Source organism: Gymnoscopelus microlampas, assembly GCF_963454915.1.
Source record: "Gymnoscopelus microlampas genome assembly, chromosome: 10".
Lineage (NCBI taxonomy): Eukaryota > Metazoa > Chordata > Actinopteri > Myctophiformes > Myctophidae > Gymnoscopelus > Gymnoscopelus microlampas.
Window position 1 is genome coordinate 34,975,601 of NC_139947.1, and position 15,913 is coordinate 34,991,513.

The 15,913-nt window shown below is 41.7% G+C and overlaps 2 protein-coding genes across 3 annotated transcripts; both read right to left on the bottom strand.

Annotated features, from left to right (window-relative positions):
* Positions 1-1,125: 1,125 nt before the first annotated feature.
* LOC311053332 (nascent polypeptide-associated complex subunit alpha-like) lies at positions 1,126-9,469 on the bottom strand. The gene is made up of 8 exons (XM_084068799.1): positions 9,397-9,469; positions 7,540-7,611; positions 3,947-4,032; positions 3,751-3,828; positions 3,511-3,657; positions 3,270-3,398; positions 1,544-1,666; positions 1,126-1,384 (listed from the first exon to the last, which is right to left on the bottom strand). Exons 2-8 carry the CDS (start codon positions 7,607-7,609, stop codon positions 1,370-1,372), a joined length of 648 nt encoding a protein of 215 aa, XP_083924925.1. The 5' UTR covers positions 7,610-7,611; positions 9,397-9,469; the 3' UTR covers positions 1,126-1,369.
* A 1,053-nt stretch (positions 9,470-10,522) lies between these two features.
* dtx3 (deltex E3 ubiquitin ligase 3) lies at positions 10,523-15,913 on the bottom strand. 2 transcript variants are annotated; one of them, XM_084069203.1, is made up of 6 exons: positions 15,606-15,913; positions 15,409-15,506; positions 15,166-15,206; positions 13,673-14,469; positions 12,724-12,941; positions 10,523-12,516 (listed from the first exon to the last, which is right to left on the bottom strand). In XM_084069203.1, exons 3-6 carry the CDS (start codon positions 15,176-15,178, stop codon positions 12,441-12,443), a joined length of 1,104 nt encoding a protein of 367 aa, XP_083925329.1. In that variant the 5' UTR covers positions 15,179-15,206; positions 15,409-15,506; positions 15,606-15,913; the 3' UTR covers positions 10,523-12,440. The 2 variants fall into 2 exon arrangements, with proteins under 2 accessions (XP_083925329.1, XP_083925328.1); XM_084069202.1 differs by having other exon boundaries at positions 15,409-15,913.

A 15,913-nucleotide genomic window follows, 5' to 3' on the forward strand; every position in this document is an offset into this window, starting at 1 on the left:
TTAAGGGGTCTATAGGGGGCGCAACACAACATAGCATTATTTAATGTTGGACGCCCATCCCAGTGGGGGGTCAAATTAGCAGGGGGGGGGGACATTTCATCCATCTTTCTGTCCATCCACCTTATCTGCAGTCAGGTCGTGGGAAAAAGCCGATCTGCTATTTTTGAACAATTTCTTAAAAAACTTTAACTTAAAAAAATAAAAACTTACTTTACTAATACTTTTAATTTGAGTACTCAAAAAGTATATTTGTATGACTTACTTGTAATTGAGTACTTCTACATTGTAATGTTGGTACTTTTACTTGATTAACAAAATGTGTTATTAATTAATTAAATGAATTAATTAGTACTCTGATTTAATCAGAGAACTTCTTCCACCGCTGGAGAATGAGGTGGAAGCCGGAGCCGGACACTAACCTGGTGAACCCCTCTCACCCCCTCTAGTGGGTATGTGGAGCACATGCAGTCACAAAGTGACTTGGACACTAGTCCTTTGTGCCAGTAGCCATCAGACTCCACCACAACCAAACCTGAACCCCACATTCTGTTCTGTTTCGTTCTTTGGGATTAAGAATCCTGCTTGAATCACATTTCCACACAGACTACTGGGATGTACAGCAGTGGTTCTCAAAGTGGGGTTGATGGGGTCCCCATCAAGATTATGCAATATCTTAACCACTTTAAGCCTATTTTACACTTAGATGATCTACAAGCTCACCAATTCTAAAAGCATGTTCCTTGCTAAATTGACACTTGCGGAGGACTTGAAACATGGCAATTAAACTATAGCTAGCCCATAAGTCTCAAAGCCCAAATTTGGAAGATTTTTTGGGGGATTCATCTTGCGGCATTTGGTCATGTGTCATAACAGCAAACATATCTGGATATGCATCATATCCTCTCTGAGAGAGAGAGAGAGAGAGAGAGAGAGAAACTTGTGAGTGACCAATACCCAGCACCTGTCTCTGAGGTTCAGTGACCATTTTGACAGATTTTATGCTGTTCACAGTAGTTAGTCAAGCTAGCAAGGAACATGACTGGAAATACATTTTATTATTGTCCATTCATACAGACTATGCAAAACAAAGTAAACTTGCAAGAAATATTATTTCCAGATATAATGTGTGTTGGAGCTGTTTTTATTCAACTTCCAGTGAGACATTAAATAAGATTATCACATTCATTAGCCAAGCAAATGTGTACAGAAAATAAATGTAATAGCAGCAAAAGGAACCATACACAGCAAAATTAGGAACAAACATTCAATTTCATTCAGCCAAAATTTTAATTGCACTGCTGGAAATTGTTAAATTGATGTCAATCTTCTCCAGGCAAATGAAGGTGAGACATTTTATATACTGCATGATCTACATGGTCAACTCCTGTAATAAAAGGAAGAAACATTCCATTAGGGATTTTAGTACCTCCATCATTGGTACCATTGATATAACCATTACAACATTAAAAAAAAGTGTTAATACTTTAGTATATTTTAAGCAACAAGTACCACACGTAACTAAACAGAATTTTAATATTCTTACCATTATGGCATTTACAATGTCGTTATTGTTGTTTTTGAGAGCACGAACAGCCTTTGCCCTGGACACATTAGCTTGCGACATCACCAGCTCAATGTCCTTTACCTCCACGCCAGCTTCATCAACCTACAAAGTAAGAAAAGCAATAATTTTTATGCATTTCTTTGGCTCTGGAAGCAGAAGTATTGCGTGAATATCTAGAGCGAAGCAGAGCCGACTTACTGTAAGTTCATGTATCCTATATTAAAATTGTGGGTGGGCAGGGCACAGCTCACTATGGGTGCGTTCGGAAATGCTTACCGGGAGCGCACTCGCCTATTAGTTTGCATTGGCCAGTGCGCTCAGTGCTATATTTCCGAACGCACCCTATGAGTCAGACATAACCATAAACAAAACTGGATACGCCCATATATAGGCAGGACCACGGCCACGTCACTATGACTCAGACATGACCATAAACAAACCCCATACGCACATATATAGGCATATATGGAGATCCGGTTGTCCAGAGCCACAGATCCAACGGCTATGCCCATATATGGTCATGTGCATATTTAGGACCGTCCTACTTTTGGCATGCCAATATATGGGCATATACTGATGACATCAGGGACCTCCATAAATGGGCATAGAATGGACAAGGACTGCCAGATACAGAGATCTCCATATATGGGAATAAAAGAGACATGGGGAGATAGACAGATACAGAGGTCTCCATATATGGGCACAAAAGGGACTCAGATAGACGGGTACAAAGGGTACTCTGACAAAGCCCCTGACACTATGACTCAGACATATCGGTCGGATTGGCGGTGTGACGTAGATGTACTCTAGAGATATGAGCGGCACAAGCCTCTAGTAATGTTAAAATGGCTGTGTTTAGGCATTAAATCATAGATGGTTAAGTTTAAGAACAGGTTAAGGTCAGGGGCGTATTTAGCGAACCAGTGCTCCGAGGCAAAGGGGGGCCCGCCCTGCTGGTTGCTCGAACAACATTTGTTTAATATAATTGCTATGGGGACTGGGGAGTACGCTGGTGTGTGTAATAATAATCAGAATGTTAAATGTATTATAACATTGTAACCTTAAACCATACGTTTCAATCACCGTCTCCCGCAAGTGTCTGCATTTCATTCGTTTAGTGCGCGAATGAGCGAATGATCAAGCAAGGGAGAGAGAGAGAGACGTCAGTCAGACACAGAGGAGGACTGGTGCTTTGTTTAAATTTCTTAACATAACTCCTCTCACACTTACAATTTTAGAAAAAAGGTAGGCTACAACAATACTCATAATATGTATTGACCACCAAATATAGCCCAAGCCTATCTAAAATTATGGGGTATGCTACGCAACAAATGTGTTTTTCCTCTACGTCATCGAGGAGATTATTTTTAAGCGATGCAACTTTAAATTTTAACGGAATGGTGGGTTGGGAGGGCTTAAAGTTGAGCTTAGCTTGGAGCCCAATAATTGCCAAATCTGGTTAGGGTTACCCTAAGGGTTACCCTCTGGTTAGGGTTAACCCTAACCCCTGGTTAAGGTAAGGATATTGGAACATGGTTAACCGATGAGATCAAGTGACCTAAAACTCCCATATTCAGCATGTAGAGACTTGCCATCGCTAACGGTTCAGGAAGGTCAACATTTCATCCATGAAATGTGTAATGATGAAGTGAATGAAGATAACTGATCTACATTTAATAATAAAGCAATAAGGAAAAAAAGTTACCTCTTCTTCTTCACTCTCCTCTTGCACAATGGGTGTATGTGTGTTTTCCTGGATATTTGATACAGCATCTCCTTGCATCTTGAACTTCTCTGCGGCTGCTAGCTGGGCTTGTTGAGAAAGGTCCTCAATCTGGGACAAGACATATTCACCCATAAAATTAGGACCATCATACATTTTTCAAATAATGGTATTACCATATGGTATTCATTAACAACTAGTCGGCAGTGAAAATGGTTGTTACCTTGGCTTCTCCAAATACAATGTATGTGTCCGACGCTGGGCTCTTGTAGACATCTGGTTTGGGTATGACAAAGAGAATGTTCTTGGATTTGCGAATGGTGACCCTTGTCACTCCTGTCACCTGGCGGAGGCCCAGCTTAGACATAGCCTAAAGACAGATATGACAACACAAAATCACTTGAATTTCCTGCAGACACTGATTGAGGGAAATCACAGATGAACTCAAATACTAGTAGCGGACCTTCCTTGCTTTCTTCTCGCTTCTGCTTTGTTTCGCTTTGCTGACTGGCTCCTCATCAATCTCTGCCGCTGCAGCAAGCTGAGGAGGACAAAGTGACATGATTTAAAGTATTTTGTCCATCGATTTATAAAAACCTTTATAAATTTTAACCGTGTTGTCATTGTGATGAAGTGCCTGAGGTCTTTACTGGACATACCTTTGCCTGCTGTGTTGGTTCCTGGCCTTCTTCTGGCTCCTCCAACTCTGGTACAGACTCATCGCTCTCCGAATTAGTATCTGACCCTACAAATCATCATTGCGCATTCAATTAATGAGATATACAGTACAGTGTGCCAAAGACATTTGTAGAGCAACTGAAAAAGTCACGTGATAATCTGCTTCAATCAAGCATCACTTTGAAAGACAGATCCATTCACTGGTTACAGAAATACATCAGGAACTGCACACAAAACGCACTGCACTGAATCAGTTAGGATAGATAATCACTGTAACCAGCATTCAGGATATAGCCCCATGTAAACCAAAATGTTAAGATTATATTACTGGTAAATTAATAGTAAAGGCTAAAAGAATTATAAATCCTGCATTGATGTGAAAACACAATGCAGGCAAAATAAAGACAAAATAAAATACTTTTCACAAGAAAATGTCTGTACAAGACCACTGTCAAACAATTCACACAAATACAACTTAACACACGCATATCAATATACTTTCACACAAGGGCATTTAGGCTATACATCTTGGGGATGTATACAGTAGAAACGAGTGTCATTCAACTTTCCGGTTGGTTGGTCATCCGCTGTTAGCATCACACCATCCTGTGTAGTCTTAAGGTCCTTACATACCGGCGAATATAGCTAATATACGCAAAATTCGGACTCGTTCCGAATAATTAAAAGACGCTTTTTCGCTTCGCTTTTTCGCTCCATGTACGGAGCCATTGACTTTATAAGGTTTAAAAAAAAAACGCATTATTCGCACGAAAAAAATCGCCCCGGTGTGTAAGGACCTTTAGTCTTATTATTCAAATTTTTATTAAGCTAAAAATGTGATTTCCATAGTTTTAACATGTATTCAAAGCCTCAAACATGCAAATTATTAATATAGAAATTAGAGGTGCAACAGTTGATCTAACTAATCGATAATCCATTTTAGTACAAAATAATGTATTTTCGGCAAAATTACATTTCGCTTTTTAAAAAATTAGTTTTTTTAAATAGCAAATAATTGATCTACAAGCTCACAAAGCATAGACCAATTATTTGTTTATAACATTGAGACTGGACGCACAGGTGATTGTTTCACGCAATCAATTCCCAACCTGTTGTTTCGGGGTGCACCCCAACCCCCTCTTGTGTGTTGGCTAGTGAGGTGCGTCCTAGCGAGACCTGATAGAATGGGTTTCATTGCGCGCATACTGGTTGCACGCATACTGGTTCTTATCAGTGTGACGTTGTCTGTTAAGGGGTCTATTGCACTGTAACGTGTTGTGAGCTTGTACAGTAGATCCGCTATTTTTGGGTGACACCATTGTACGACAAAGTGTCAAATAACGCATAAGTGGTTAATCAGACTAATGGATTTAGTTCTGATTCTGATTCTATAAAAAAATCCATTCATGTTTCCGGGTTGATTCATTGACATATAAAAGATAAAACAATTGATAGAATAATCATTGAGAAAAGAATCGATAGTTGCGGCCCTAATTTAAGTAGAAGACTTAGTATGAGCTTTCCATGTGGTGGTTACAGGTTAGTTCCACATCATACACTGTAGGCTAATGCCATGCAACACAGGCACTGCACTGATTTAAAAAAAAGATACCCTTATTTGTCTGGATGACTGGTTCCATTGTGTTATCTTGTTCTGGAGGGGGCTCAGTGAGGAAGAAAGGGGTTACAGAAGGAGCAGGGCTGGGTGATGATGGGGCCTTTTGGAGGCCCACCACCACAGGAGCTTGAGGGTCCATAAAAGAGTCAACGCACTCCTGTGGTGGAATCAGCCGAGGCAGATCGTCAATCTCTTCAGGGGATGAAAGAGGAGCAGATTGGGGAGAGACAGCAACTTCCAAATTAGCAGGGGCAGAGACTGAGGACTTCTGTGCATCAGTTTGAGATCTGGTTGTGGAAACTGCCTCAGTGGCACTGGACACAATTGCATTAGCTAAGGCTAGAGGGAAGACTGCAGTAGTGGTAGCCAAAACATCCCCACTCTCTTGCTTTTCAGCCAGCTCATTATCAACAGATGCCTCATTAACGGTGTGGTCAACCCTGGTGTCAGGGTGTTGCTGAGCATCATCAACGGAAGGCCCTGAAGGATTGCTTGCTGTCCCATCCACCAGCTCCACTGGTGCTTCTTGCTCTTGTGGTGGAATCAGCTTAGCCAGATCATAAATCTCTTCAGGAGATGAAAGAGGAGAACCCCCTGGAGCAGACTGGTGAAAGGCAACAACTTCCAAACTAGCTGGGTCAGAGACTGAGTACTTTTCTGCATCAGGTGGAGAGGCTTCTGGAGAAAGGTATCGAGTTGGGGAAACTGCCTCAATGGTGCTGGACACAATTGCAGTAGCGAAAGCTACATAGGAAACTGCAGTAGTGGTAGCCAAAACACTCTCTTGCTTTTCAGCCAGCTCATTATCAACAGATGCCTCTTCAACCCTAGTGTCAGAGTGATGCTGGGAATCATCAACGGAGGGCCCGAAAGGATTGTACGCTGTCCCATCTCTCAGCTCCACTGGTGCTTGACTTCTAGTGACTCTTTTATTGGGCTGGAAGGCTAAAGCAGTAGAAAATGACATTGGCGCTGGAGCAGCAGGTTGACAGGTGACTTTAAAGGCTACGGGAGAGGCTCTAACTGGTGTAACTCTGGGAGAACTTCCAGGTGGTACGACTTGGACCAGATGCACAGGAGAGGAGACAGGTTGGACAGGCTGATAGGCGGAATCCTCCGTATGAACAGCCTCAGAGGCTGTTGATGGAGCAGGTGGAACAACAACTGAGTCTGGGAGAGAAAGGGCAGCTTCTTCAGCTGTCTGAGAGGCAGTAATGTTCACTGTGGACTGTGAAATATACATGGCAGAGGACAGAGAGGACAGCATAGGAATGGTGGGTGGTTTGTGAATGCGTGGAGCAACACTGGCGGTATCAGAAAGGACAGGATTTGAAGGGACAGTAGCTGGAGCAGTGGTGTTAGATTCAGCAAGGAGGGGTGTGTTGGCCATGCCTGGCACACGTGAGGGTTTAGTAGATTGCAGTAAGTTAGTGGCAACCTGTGAGCCATTGGTCTCTCCGACTTTTATTACCTTTGGTTGATGGTTGGCCTGGTGTCCATGGCCAGGAGGGGAGCAAAAGGTGGGGATAGCTGGAGGCGTGGAGGGAGGAGTGGAAAGTAGAAGGGAGGGAAAACACTTGGGATATGAGGTACAGGAGTTTGGTGATGGAGAACAGTGCTGGTTGGCCACTGGTACAGCTTTAGGTGAGGCAGATGCAGGCGCATACAATAGCTCAGTCTCATATTTAGTGTCATTGTTTCTGGTAGGAATAGGGTGTCTAGTGGTAGTGGGGCAAGGAGCAGTGGAGGAGAAGACCTCAAGATGAGAGGCTGAGGAAAAGACAAGGTTTCAGCTGGGATGCAAAGAACCATCTCATATCAACTCTGATATGAATGTAATCTGTGGTCTATTTTCAAACTAATGTAACCTTTTCAAAATGTCCAGCTTAAATGAACACACAAAGATGATTTATACATTTCCCATAGCCTGCAAGTTTGAGAGAAAAGCTGACCAACCTGAATCATCATGAGGCTGCTGAAGTTCCTGCTCCACAGCAGGGACAGTCTCTGTGGCTTCCCCTGGCATATCTGTGAACAAAAAAAGAAATAAATAAAGAAAAAACATCCCAAAACATTCTATGAACTAGCTACGTCTCCACAAGTGTTGGAACACAATGGCACATTAGATCAATGAGTTGTGTCTATCATAAATGCAACCACGTTCATCCAAGTCAGTATAAAGCCTCATCATATACTGGTAAAGTGCCATCACCCATTTTCTACAGTGGAAACATATACTGTTATGTCATGCTGCCTTATACACAAAGTGGCTGAATGCTTAAACTAGACCTTCCAGTAAATTGATAAATTCCAGCGGTATATAAGAGATCACGTTAACCCAATCACTGTGTTATATGGCTGGTCTGACAACTTCTATTACTGTATGTATTGTACATGGCAAATATATTATTTCTGTTTCTAACACTAGTGCAACCTTCCATGTTTAGCTGTGCCTGCTGACAATAGCCTATTTATTTAATATTTTTAAGGAAACTAAAACACAATAGGTTTTCAGCAGAATAATTAAAAACACTTAGCAGCTCTCTTTAAATTAATATCTTTATATTATTCTAAAGGAAAACACGGCCTAAAAAGCTGTTTTAATTAAAATGTCCTTAAATTGTCACTTCACTGTCACCTGGGGTCCTGGGGATCCCCCCAAAATCATGTGGGGGTCCCGACCCAGACCCACAGGTTGAGAACCACTGCAGTAAAAAGGATGGGGCCAATGTGCCTTCTTGCTCGTTTGCTTGCTAGCTAGTGTCAACGCCTGAAATGTCTGGAAGAGTAACTGGAGTTGTCTTAGCAAAATGAGGTCATCATGGCCAACGTTGAGTTACTTGGCAAAGTTTAGTTTCATCTTAGAGTCAGTCAGCCTCAAGGACAATCAATGTGACATACGTACAGATAATTATTGTATCATTTATTTTTTTTAAACGACGAAGACCTATAATGTTAGCAGATTATTGAGCAAAAGAACCAATGTTGGCAGACGACATGACGCGGTCTGTCTGCACCTAACGGGTCTGTATGTTGCAGCATTTGACATTTGGAAACACTGTTGTCATGTCAGTCACTAGCCATGGATCACATGACGGTCGTCTGTCACGACCGTTATGGATGAACTTCAACCTGTTTTTTGCTCGTTCTCCATTTACGACCCGTACATCTACATAAACGTTCAGATTTCAAATATAAAGTGCTTACCCCATGGCCAGTGATGTTATAAGTCTGTTCGGAGTCTCAGAAGTACCCGTATCTTCCGTATTGTTCAATAAAAAGCATTTTAATCCGATCGGTGGCCATTTTTCCAGAGTTATAATGTATCAGAGTGCAGTACACCGTCCAACCGATAGGCTCAAATAGTTGAAAGCATATGGAGGAAATACGGAGAAAATGGCCACCAATCGGATTACAATGATTTGTATTGAACAATACGGAAGATACGGGTACTTCTGATGGCCCGTACATAATTGTAACATCCGTAGCCATGGGGTCAGAACTTTATATTTGAGATCTGAACGTTAATGTAGATGTACGAGGCGTAAACGGAGAAAGTGCAAACACCAGGTTGAAGTTCATCCATGACTGTCATGATGTGACAGTCATGTTTCGGGGCTATCATGTCACTAGACCTACGTTAGCCCCCGGTAGGAACGCACAACAACCGATGACCACATAATAACGGTTCACAAATTCTTTGTTTTCGCTATTTAATAGGAGATTATATCAAACTTGCTTGAATTCCTTAGCGTTATTACATTACCGTATTAATTTAGAATAGATGGTGATATATTGTAACGAATAACTTACTGTGAGGAAGGTTATTCCAGGCTTGTTGTCTGTTGTGAAATATCTATGACTCTGCCTGCAACTACCAGAATCCTTGGCGTGGATTCTTCTTCTTTTATGGCGCACTAGTCTGCAACCATTGCGTTTTAGTTGCATACCGCCACCTTCTGTACCGGAGTATGTAGTATGAGTCTCTGGCAGAATACAAGACAGGTGGGCACAGGGACATCTGGGCACCAGATTTTTGGGATGACTGGGCACCAGGACAACTGGGCACCAAAACCATCTGGGCACTACTAGGGACATGTGGGAACCTGGACAAGTGGCTGGGCACTTAGGGGTGGAGATAACTGGGCACCTGGAGAGGTGGGCACCAAGACAACTGGGCACCAAAACGAGTGGGCACTTAGGGGTGGATATAACTGGGCACCTGGACGAGTGGGGATTTGTGTGTACAAGTGTTTTTGGTGCGGTGTAGCCGCCCCCTATAAGTGAGTTTTGGACACCGACCAAAAAATTTGTGTACCCCCTAACCCTTCCATTGTTAATGCAAATCGATACTTTTTTCATATCAGCCAATCACATTACAGCTAGTGTCATCACCACTAACTGTAATGTGATTGGCTGACTTTGCAAATTCAGGACTGTGATTGGCTAGCGAAACACATGACACATGTGAAGCCCTATGAATAGCAGTATGGACTTTTAAAAAAGTCATCCATCCTTTTTTTAAAGTGAGTCATGTTGTGATGACCACACACCGCCCACTTCACACTGGGTGTGATTTTTTAATCCAGATCCACTTTTTCCAAGTCACATGGTGACGCACTCGCAGTGGGGAATTCTTTGAGGTAACACCACCAGGTGAAACAGAACCAACAGAACAAAACCCAACCAAACAGCTGTTTGTTTAAATGGCCAGGCATCAGCCATCTGTTATGAAATCATTAATAATAACCAATAATAATGAATTATCTTAAAAAGTACTGTATGTGAATGGAAAAGTCTGCTCTTGTGCCAGATTGATAAATACAATGGATACCTCCTGTCACATTTGTCCAATAGATAGCACATGTTGGTAAGAATATACATTGACAACCTTATAGGTTTCTTTGTAAATGTCATACGATTCAAACAACCAGCAACCTATAACGTAACCTTTTTATTCAAGTATTAAAATGTAAAGCAATTATTTTGAATATCAACAGACTCATAAAATACAAATAAACACAATTAGAAAAAGCAAAACTCCAACTTTTCTTCAACAATCAAATTTGCAATGTGCAATCCCTTTAACAATTCAGTTTTCTGGCCCCTTCTTGATAATGTAACTTACTGCATAGAAATGTTTGCACGGTAGCTTTAATAAACTACAATCCTGTGTCACAAGAAAATTTGAGTTGGTCCCTTAAAAAAAGAAAGAAATTGTGAAAAAGAGGACAGGTTATTTTATGTATGGGTCAAACATCTTCTGACCAGCTGACTAATCAAATTAATTATAGGTTTTGTAAATAGTCAAGCATGTTACTGCACTTAGCAAGCACTTTCACACATACTTACCATTTGTGGGTTTTTTTTAAGCTTTTGGACTACCATAATGTATACAAATGAGAACTTAAATCATATACACATCAGTGTATACTATATATTCTCATGAACCGTATGATAGTTTTACTGAAAGCCAGATAATATAGCTACAAACATAATGCTGTTAACCAAATAACACCTAAACACGCCTGAACTGCTTATCATTCATTAGTTAACATCATGCTTGATTTGTATCAAAATTGAATATAGGAAAGGCACAATAAAATTAGATCAAATTTCCAAAACTCAAATGAACAGCAATATTAGTTTCTGTGAAATTTTCTTGAGTCAGGTTTTAACTCTATCATCATAATCTAGCCTATTTAGACAAATTTACAGCAGTTAGCTCATTTTAAATGAGACAATTATCAGGCAAATCTGCCATTTTTACAGGGACAGTGGCATAGATAATTAAAGAGGTTTTGTGCCTTTGATTTGGTTAAGTCTGTATGCCCTTTGCATTTGACATCGTCATAAATCTGGTCATTAGAAACGAGCACACTGTACTACTAACAACTGAACTGACGAGGCTCAAAACCTGGGAGACATCTTGGAATAACGGGCTTGAGTAATAGCAGGGAGCCTGTGGAGGGTTAAGACATACAACAAAAGGTGCTGCCATGGAGACATCTAATAACATTCTTCCTAATCAAGTAAAAAATGATGAAAAATGAGGAATATGTAGAGCTCCAAGCAATTGACATCAACTTGTAGCCATCCAGCTAAACAGCTTGTGGCCTTACAGACTTGTGTTTCCCCGAGCACTCTCCCGCCAAGAGGAGGTAAACACCATACTCCTACTTCACTGAAAACTGACTCCAATACCAAAGTGCCTGTGAGTGCATTAGATTGCAATAACTTTAGATAACTATTTCTTTCTACTGAAGCAGTGCTCTTCTGCCACATAATCCAAGTACCAACCTTACAACAGGTAATTAGTAACAATCAAATAAGAGACTTACTTAACAAACACTACTGGGGGGGACAAAAGAATGTGTGCTTGTAACAAAGAAACTGTTCCCCAGCATAGAAACAAACATTAATAGAACATAATTAATAATTGTCCTTTTTCTTTACATTTCGAACTTATATTAACTAAATAATATATAAGTACCTCAAACTTCAACACACCATGATTTATAAATGAGTGCATCAGATATCGGGTCCTATTGCCAACAGTGACAGGTAGAGGATTGTGTTATAGAAGAATGCACTACACTCAAAATTATTTTCTTCCACACCAAGCACTGGGATAGGTCAAACTCCCAAGAAAAACAGATGAACAGAAGAAGGACAAAGTGTAGTGTGGTAGGCTCTGCCACAGCAGTAGACTGGTGTCTGTCGAGGGAGTCGTCTTCAGCTGTCCTTTTAGGGCTGGACACCGTCGGCACAGAACCCTCAGCCTAGTGATTGTCCGATACAAGGAAGACAGACAGAAGCTATAGAAAGTTCCGGAATAGTCCGGAAATTTCACGCCGTCAGTCTGCCGTGATGCCTTTCTCTCGGAGCTCCTCTGTCACTCGCACCAGGTAAGTAGGGTCTGGGTAGCCAAAGCTGTCAGGAAAAACAAACGGGGCGTCAGTGCATCAGTGTAAATCTCAGCCTTGAGCTTCACATTATATCTGTGAATTAAATCTATTCATGCACTGGCCTTTTCTCAGACACCATAACACAGCTATGTCTGTGGAATTGTGGGGTTATTAAAATTAAATGCTATTGCCACTAGCCTACTGTGTAACAAAGAGTAACTACAGTACATACCAGCGTGGGCCTCCCCATATCGAGGTCTTGTGGTGAATGTCATTCCAGGTAATGACATTATGCATGCCTGTGGTCATGGAGGTACCGATGGTGAAGATAAGGCGCTGTTCGAAGGCCCGACGTAATAGGCCCAGCACACGGTTTCCTTCTGGGCTGTCTGGGAGGTAGGCCACGCGGTCTGTCCCTGGGTACCGCACACCTGGGTTTGGGTGTTCTGGCTATTAGAACAAACATAGAAAACAAGATCAGGTTGTAGTGATGCTAAAAGCCTTTGGAAAAAAACATGTTTTCCTAACACAGATCAAAAACATACATTCTTAGATGTTGATCCCAAGGTTAATTGTAAAAAATAAAATAAAATAAAATAATTCAGAGCATTATTTTGTTCTACATAATTAGCTAAAGCTGATCCTTTAATTGTACTCTATATTTCATATTATATATATTTGAGCTAAGATTTTTAATGTAATGCTGAGTGTAATAATACAAATTATGTTGTTTTACATTTCACCTTGATTTGAAGAATCCATAATAATTTAATCATGAAACCGAAGATAAAATATTCACTGAAGCATTTAAAAAAAAATAGTTGCTTTTGCTTAACTGGACAAATTGGTATCAGCAAAAAAAAAGGAAAACAGAAAATTTGCAAGAAAACTGGATGAACTTCTACAGGAAAACAAATACATAAATCAAAATAAAACAATGTCTAGGCTAAACTAGTTAGTTTGTAAAGTAGCTTTGGTTCATCGTCAATGTAATATTTTAACAGTATTGTATAACTACGTCTATCAAACAAAGTTATGAACAAAGTGTCTCATTATACACCATGTTTGTAGTAAAGAAGATATGACTATTGTGTGAACTCTATTCTAGTCGCTTACTCTAATAGAGAAGGTATAATAATGAACTGAAGGTCTTCATTTCCACTTGCCCTTGGTCTACTTACTGCCTGTAGTCCAGGAGGGAAGCTGTAAATGATGCAGATGCAACCATAGCCTTCATGCCCAGGCAGCTCCAAGTCTGGGTCTCTCTCTACTATCATGCTACCACTGGCAGGCTGGTTTCCAATCAACTGGCCATACACTAGCCGACACACGGGGCATGCCCTCTTCACTTTGAAAGCTTGATCCAAGCAAGACCGACAAAAAGAGTGACCACATCTTTCCAGGGTCGTCTTCTCCACCATGTCCCCCATGCAGATGGAGCAGGAGGTGTTGTCCTCAGCCTCAGTGTGGGAGGCCATGCCAGGCTCCATTTCCTTCCTCTGAGCTGCTTCATGAAGCATCATGCAGGCCTCTTCATCAGCAGGCTTCCTGAACCTCTGCTGCTGCCTCTGGGAGCGCCGAGGCTGGGGAGGTGGCGGCGGGAGCAGGCTCCCCTCTCCATTTGGTTCCAGGACACCGACACAAGGTAGCAGAGTCCGCTTCCTCTTGGGACCACCCTCCAGTTTGCTCATCTCTTTGCGGGCACAGCGGCATAAGTCAATGAAGGCTTTGCGGGTCTCATTGGAGATGGATCCATCCATCAGCCCAGCTCTCCGGGAGCCTTCCATCGGCTGCAGCCTCACAGCACAGCAGCCCCCCCTCTCTCCTCGCCTAATGATACCAACGCTCATCCCCTGCTTGTCCTGGAAGTCAATCAGCCAGGGACGCCCGGCTGCAACCAGGTAATCCCACACTGCCTGTGACACCAGCACCTCATCACTACCCTGGCCGGCACGCACACTCATTTCATCAGATGAAACTGCACAGAAATGCACACAGGAGACATCAGCACATTACAGTTACACAGGTCTGAGAGCAGTATCATTCATGCAGGTGTGATTTGTACTTGAATCCAAATTCACTAGAAGTTGTACCTGGACAAACTGATACAGTAGCCTATATTCTTTTTCATACTGATAATATTCTACGAAAGAAAAAAGGTTTGTGATACTTTAGCATCTTGCAACACACCGATGTTATTGTTGTTTAGATATATGAACCAATTGGAACAAAAGTGTTTTAAATTCTGCCTGTATTATTATGCTCCTGTGCGAGTAAGGCCTATATATGAGCTGGCAGCGCTGCAAAGCAAAAACACTGAATGACACAAGCGAGACTGAGAGCAGTTTTAATTGGTTTCTTGTTTAAAGTCGTAGTTGAATAATGTCAAACTAAGTCAAAACTATGTATGTTCGTTATATATTTCTGCTCGTCTTGTGAACAATCCTGTTGTTTGAGCTAGTCGCAGCAGCGAGTGGCCGCAGCAGCACGTCAAACCTACACAACAGGCAGTATCGCGGCATTGCTGAGCTGAGGACGTATCAGCTGTTCTGAAATGCAGACTGTAAACAAAGGAGACTGCTGCACCCCATCAAATACAGTGGTTCATTGTAAATATCATACCAGACTGACAGTCACATAAAACAACCATACACATTTCGGGGGGAAATATTACCTTGTGATCCCATAAATCCCCTTAATTCTGAATAAAGATTCCTGTTGAACAAAAAAAAGAGAGAGAAGAATTACTGAGGGACTGTGTGTTGTACATTAAACGTCAACATACAGCAGGTCGATGACATTTTATTAAAGCCATTTCCACAGCAATAAGCTACATTACCGATTGCAACATTTTGATTATTTGCCGATAATAACATAGCCTACATAAACGTTTCCTTTAATCGTTTCGACAGCTCACCCTTTATGCCGTGGCTCGTCGCTGCTTTGCTTTCTGACCGGATTAAAAAACACTATTCTCCATCGGACGAGGCCTTATTCTGGCTCGCTGCAGTTTATCTGCGGATAAGAAGTCTTTTGTAGTCAAGGCATGATATCCATCCAGTCGCATTCACTGCTCATCTTGCTTAGGTTTATTAAACATCATTATTCCCCTACCCTGTGGCAAAGCCATCCAACCCGTCCAACAGCACTCGATCGTCCCAGTCAGTCTCGCCTCCTGATCGTTGTCCTTGGGGCTACGAGCCCAGTGGAAAACCCTTTTTTAGCTTCACTTATCTGACACGGGCCACACTGGCGATGTGACAGCTTAACCGAGAGAGATAATTCCTTGTTTCATATGTTCCTTTTTTTGCTTTCAACCCATGTCTCTCATCTTATGACTACGAGCCAGAGAGCTATCCGTAGGTCTGTGTCAAGCGAGCGTAAATATGGACCGAAACCTGCGTCAAGTCGCACAAGCGTGA

What these genes read in the sequence shown, in the direction of transcription:
- LOC311053332 (XM_084068799.1), bottom strand. Translation starts at nt 7,609, where the DNA reads ATGCCAGGGGAAGCCACAGAGACTGTCCCTGCTGTGGAGCAGGAACTT. An exon ending in GCAGCCTCATGATGATTCAG is followed by an intron (nt 4,033 to 7,539) that starts GTTGGTCAGCTT and finishes GATGATTTGTAG; the next exon opens with GGTCAGATACTAATTCGGAG. An exon ending in AGGAGAGTGAAGAAGAAGAG is followed by an intron (nt 1,667 to 3,269) that starts GTAACTTTTTTT and finishes CTTACTTTGTAG; the next exon opens with GTTGATGAAGCTGGCGTGGA.
- dtx3 (XM_084069203.1), bottom strand. An exon ending in TCCCTCCTGGACTACAGGCA is followed by an intron (nt 12,942 to 13,672) that starts GTAAGTAGACCA and finishes TTGTTCTAATAG; the next exon opens with CCAGAACACCCAAACCCAGG. An exon ending in ATATGGGGAGGCCCACGCTG is followed by an intron (nt 12,517 to 12,723) that starts GTATGTACTGTA and finishes TTTTCCTGACAG; the next exon opens with CTTTGGCTACCCAGACCCTA.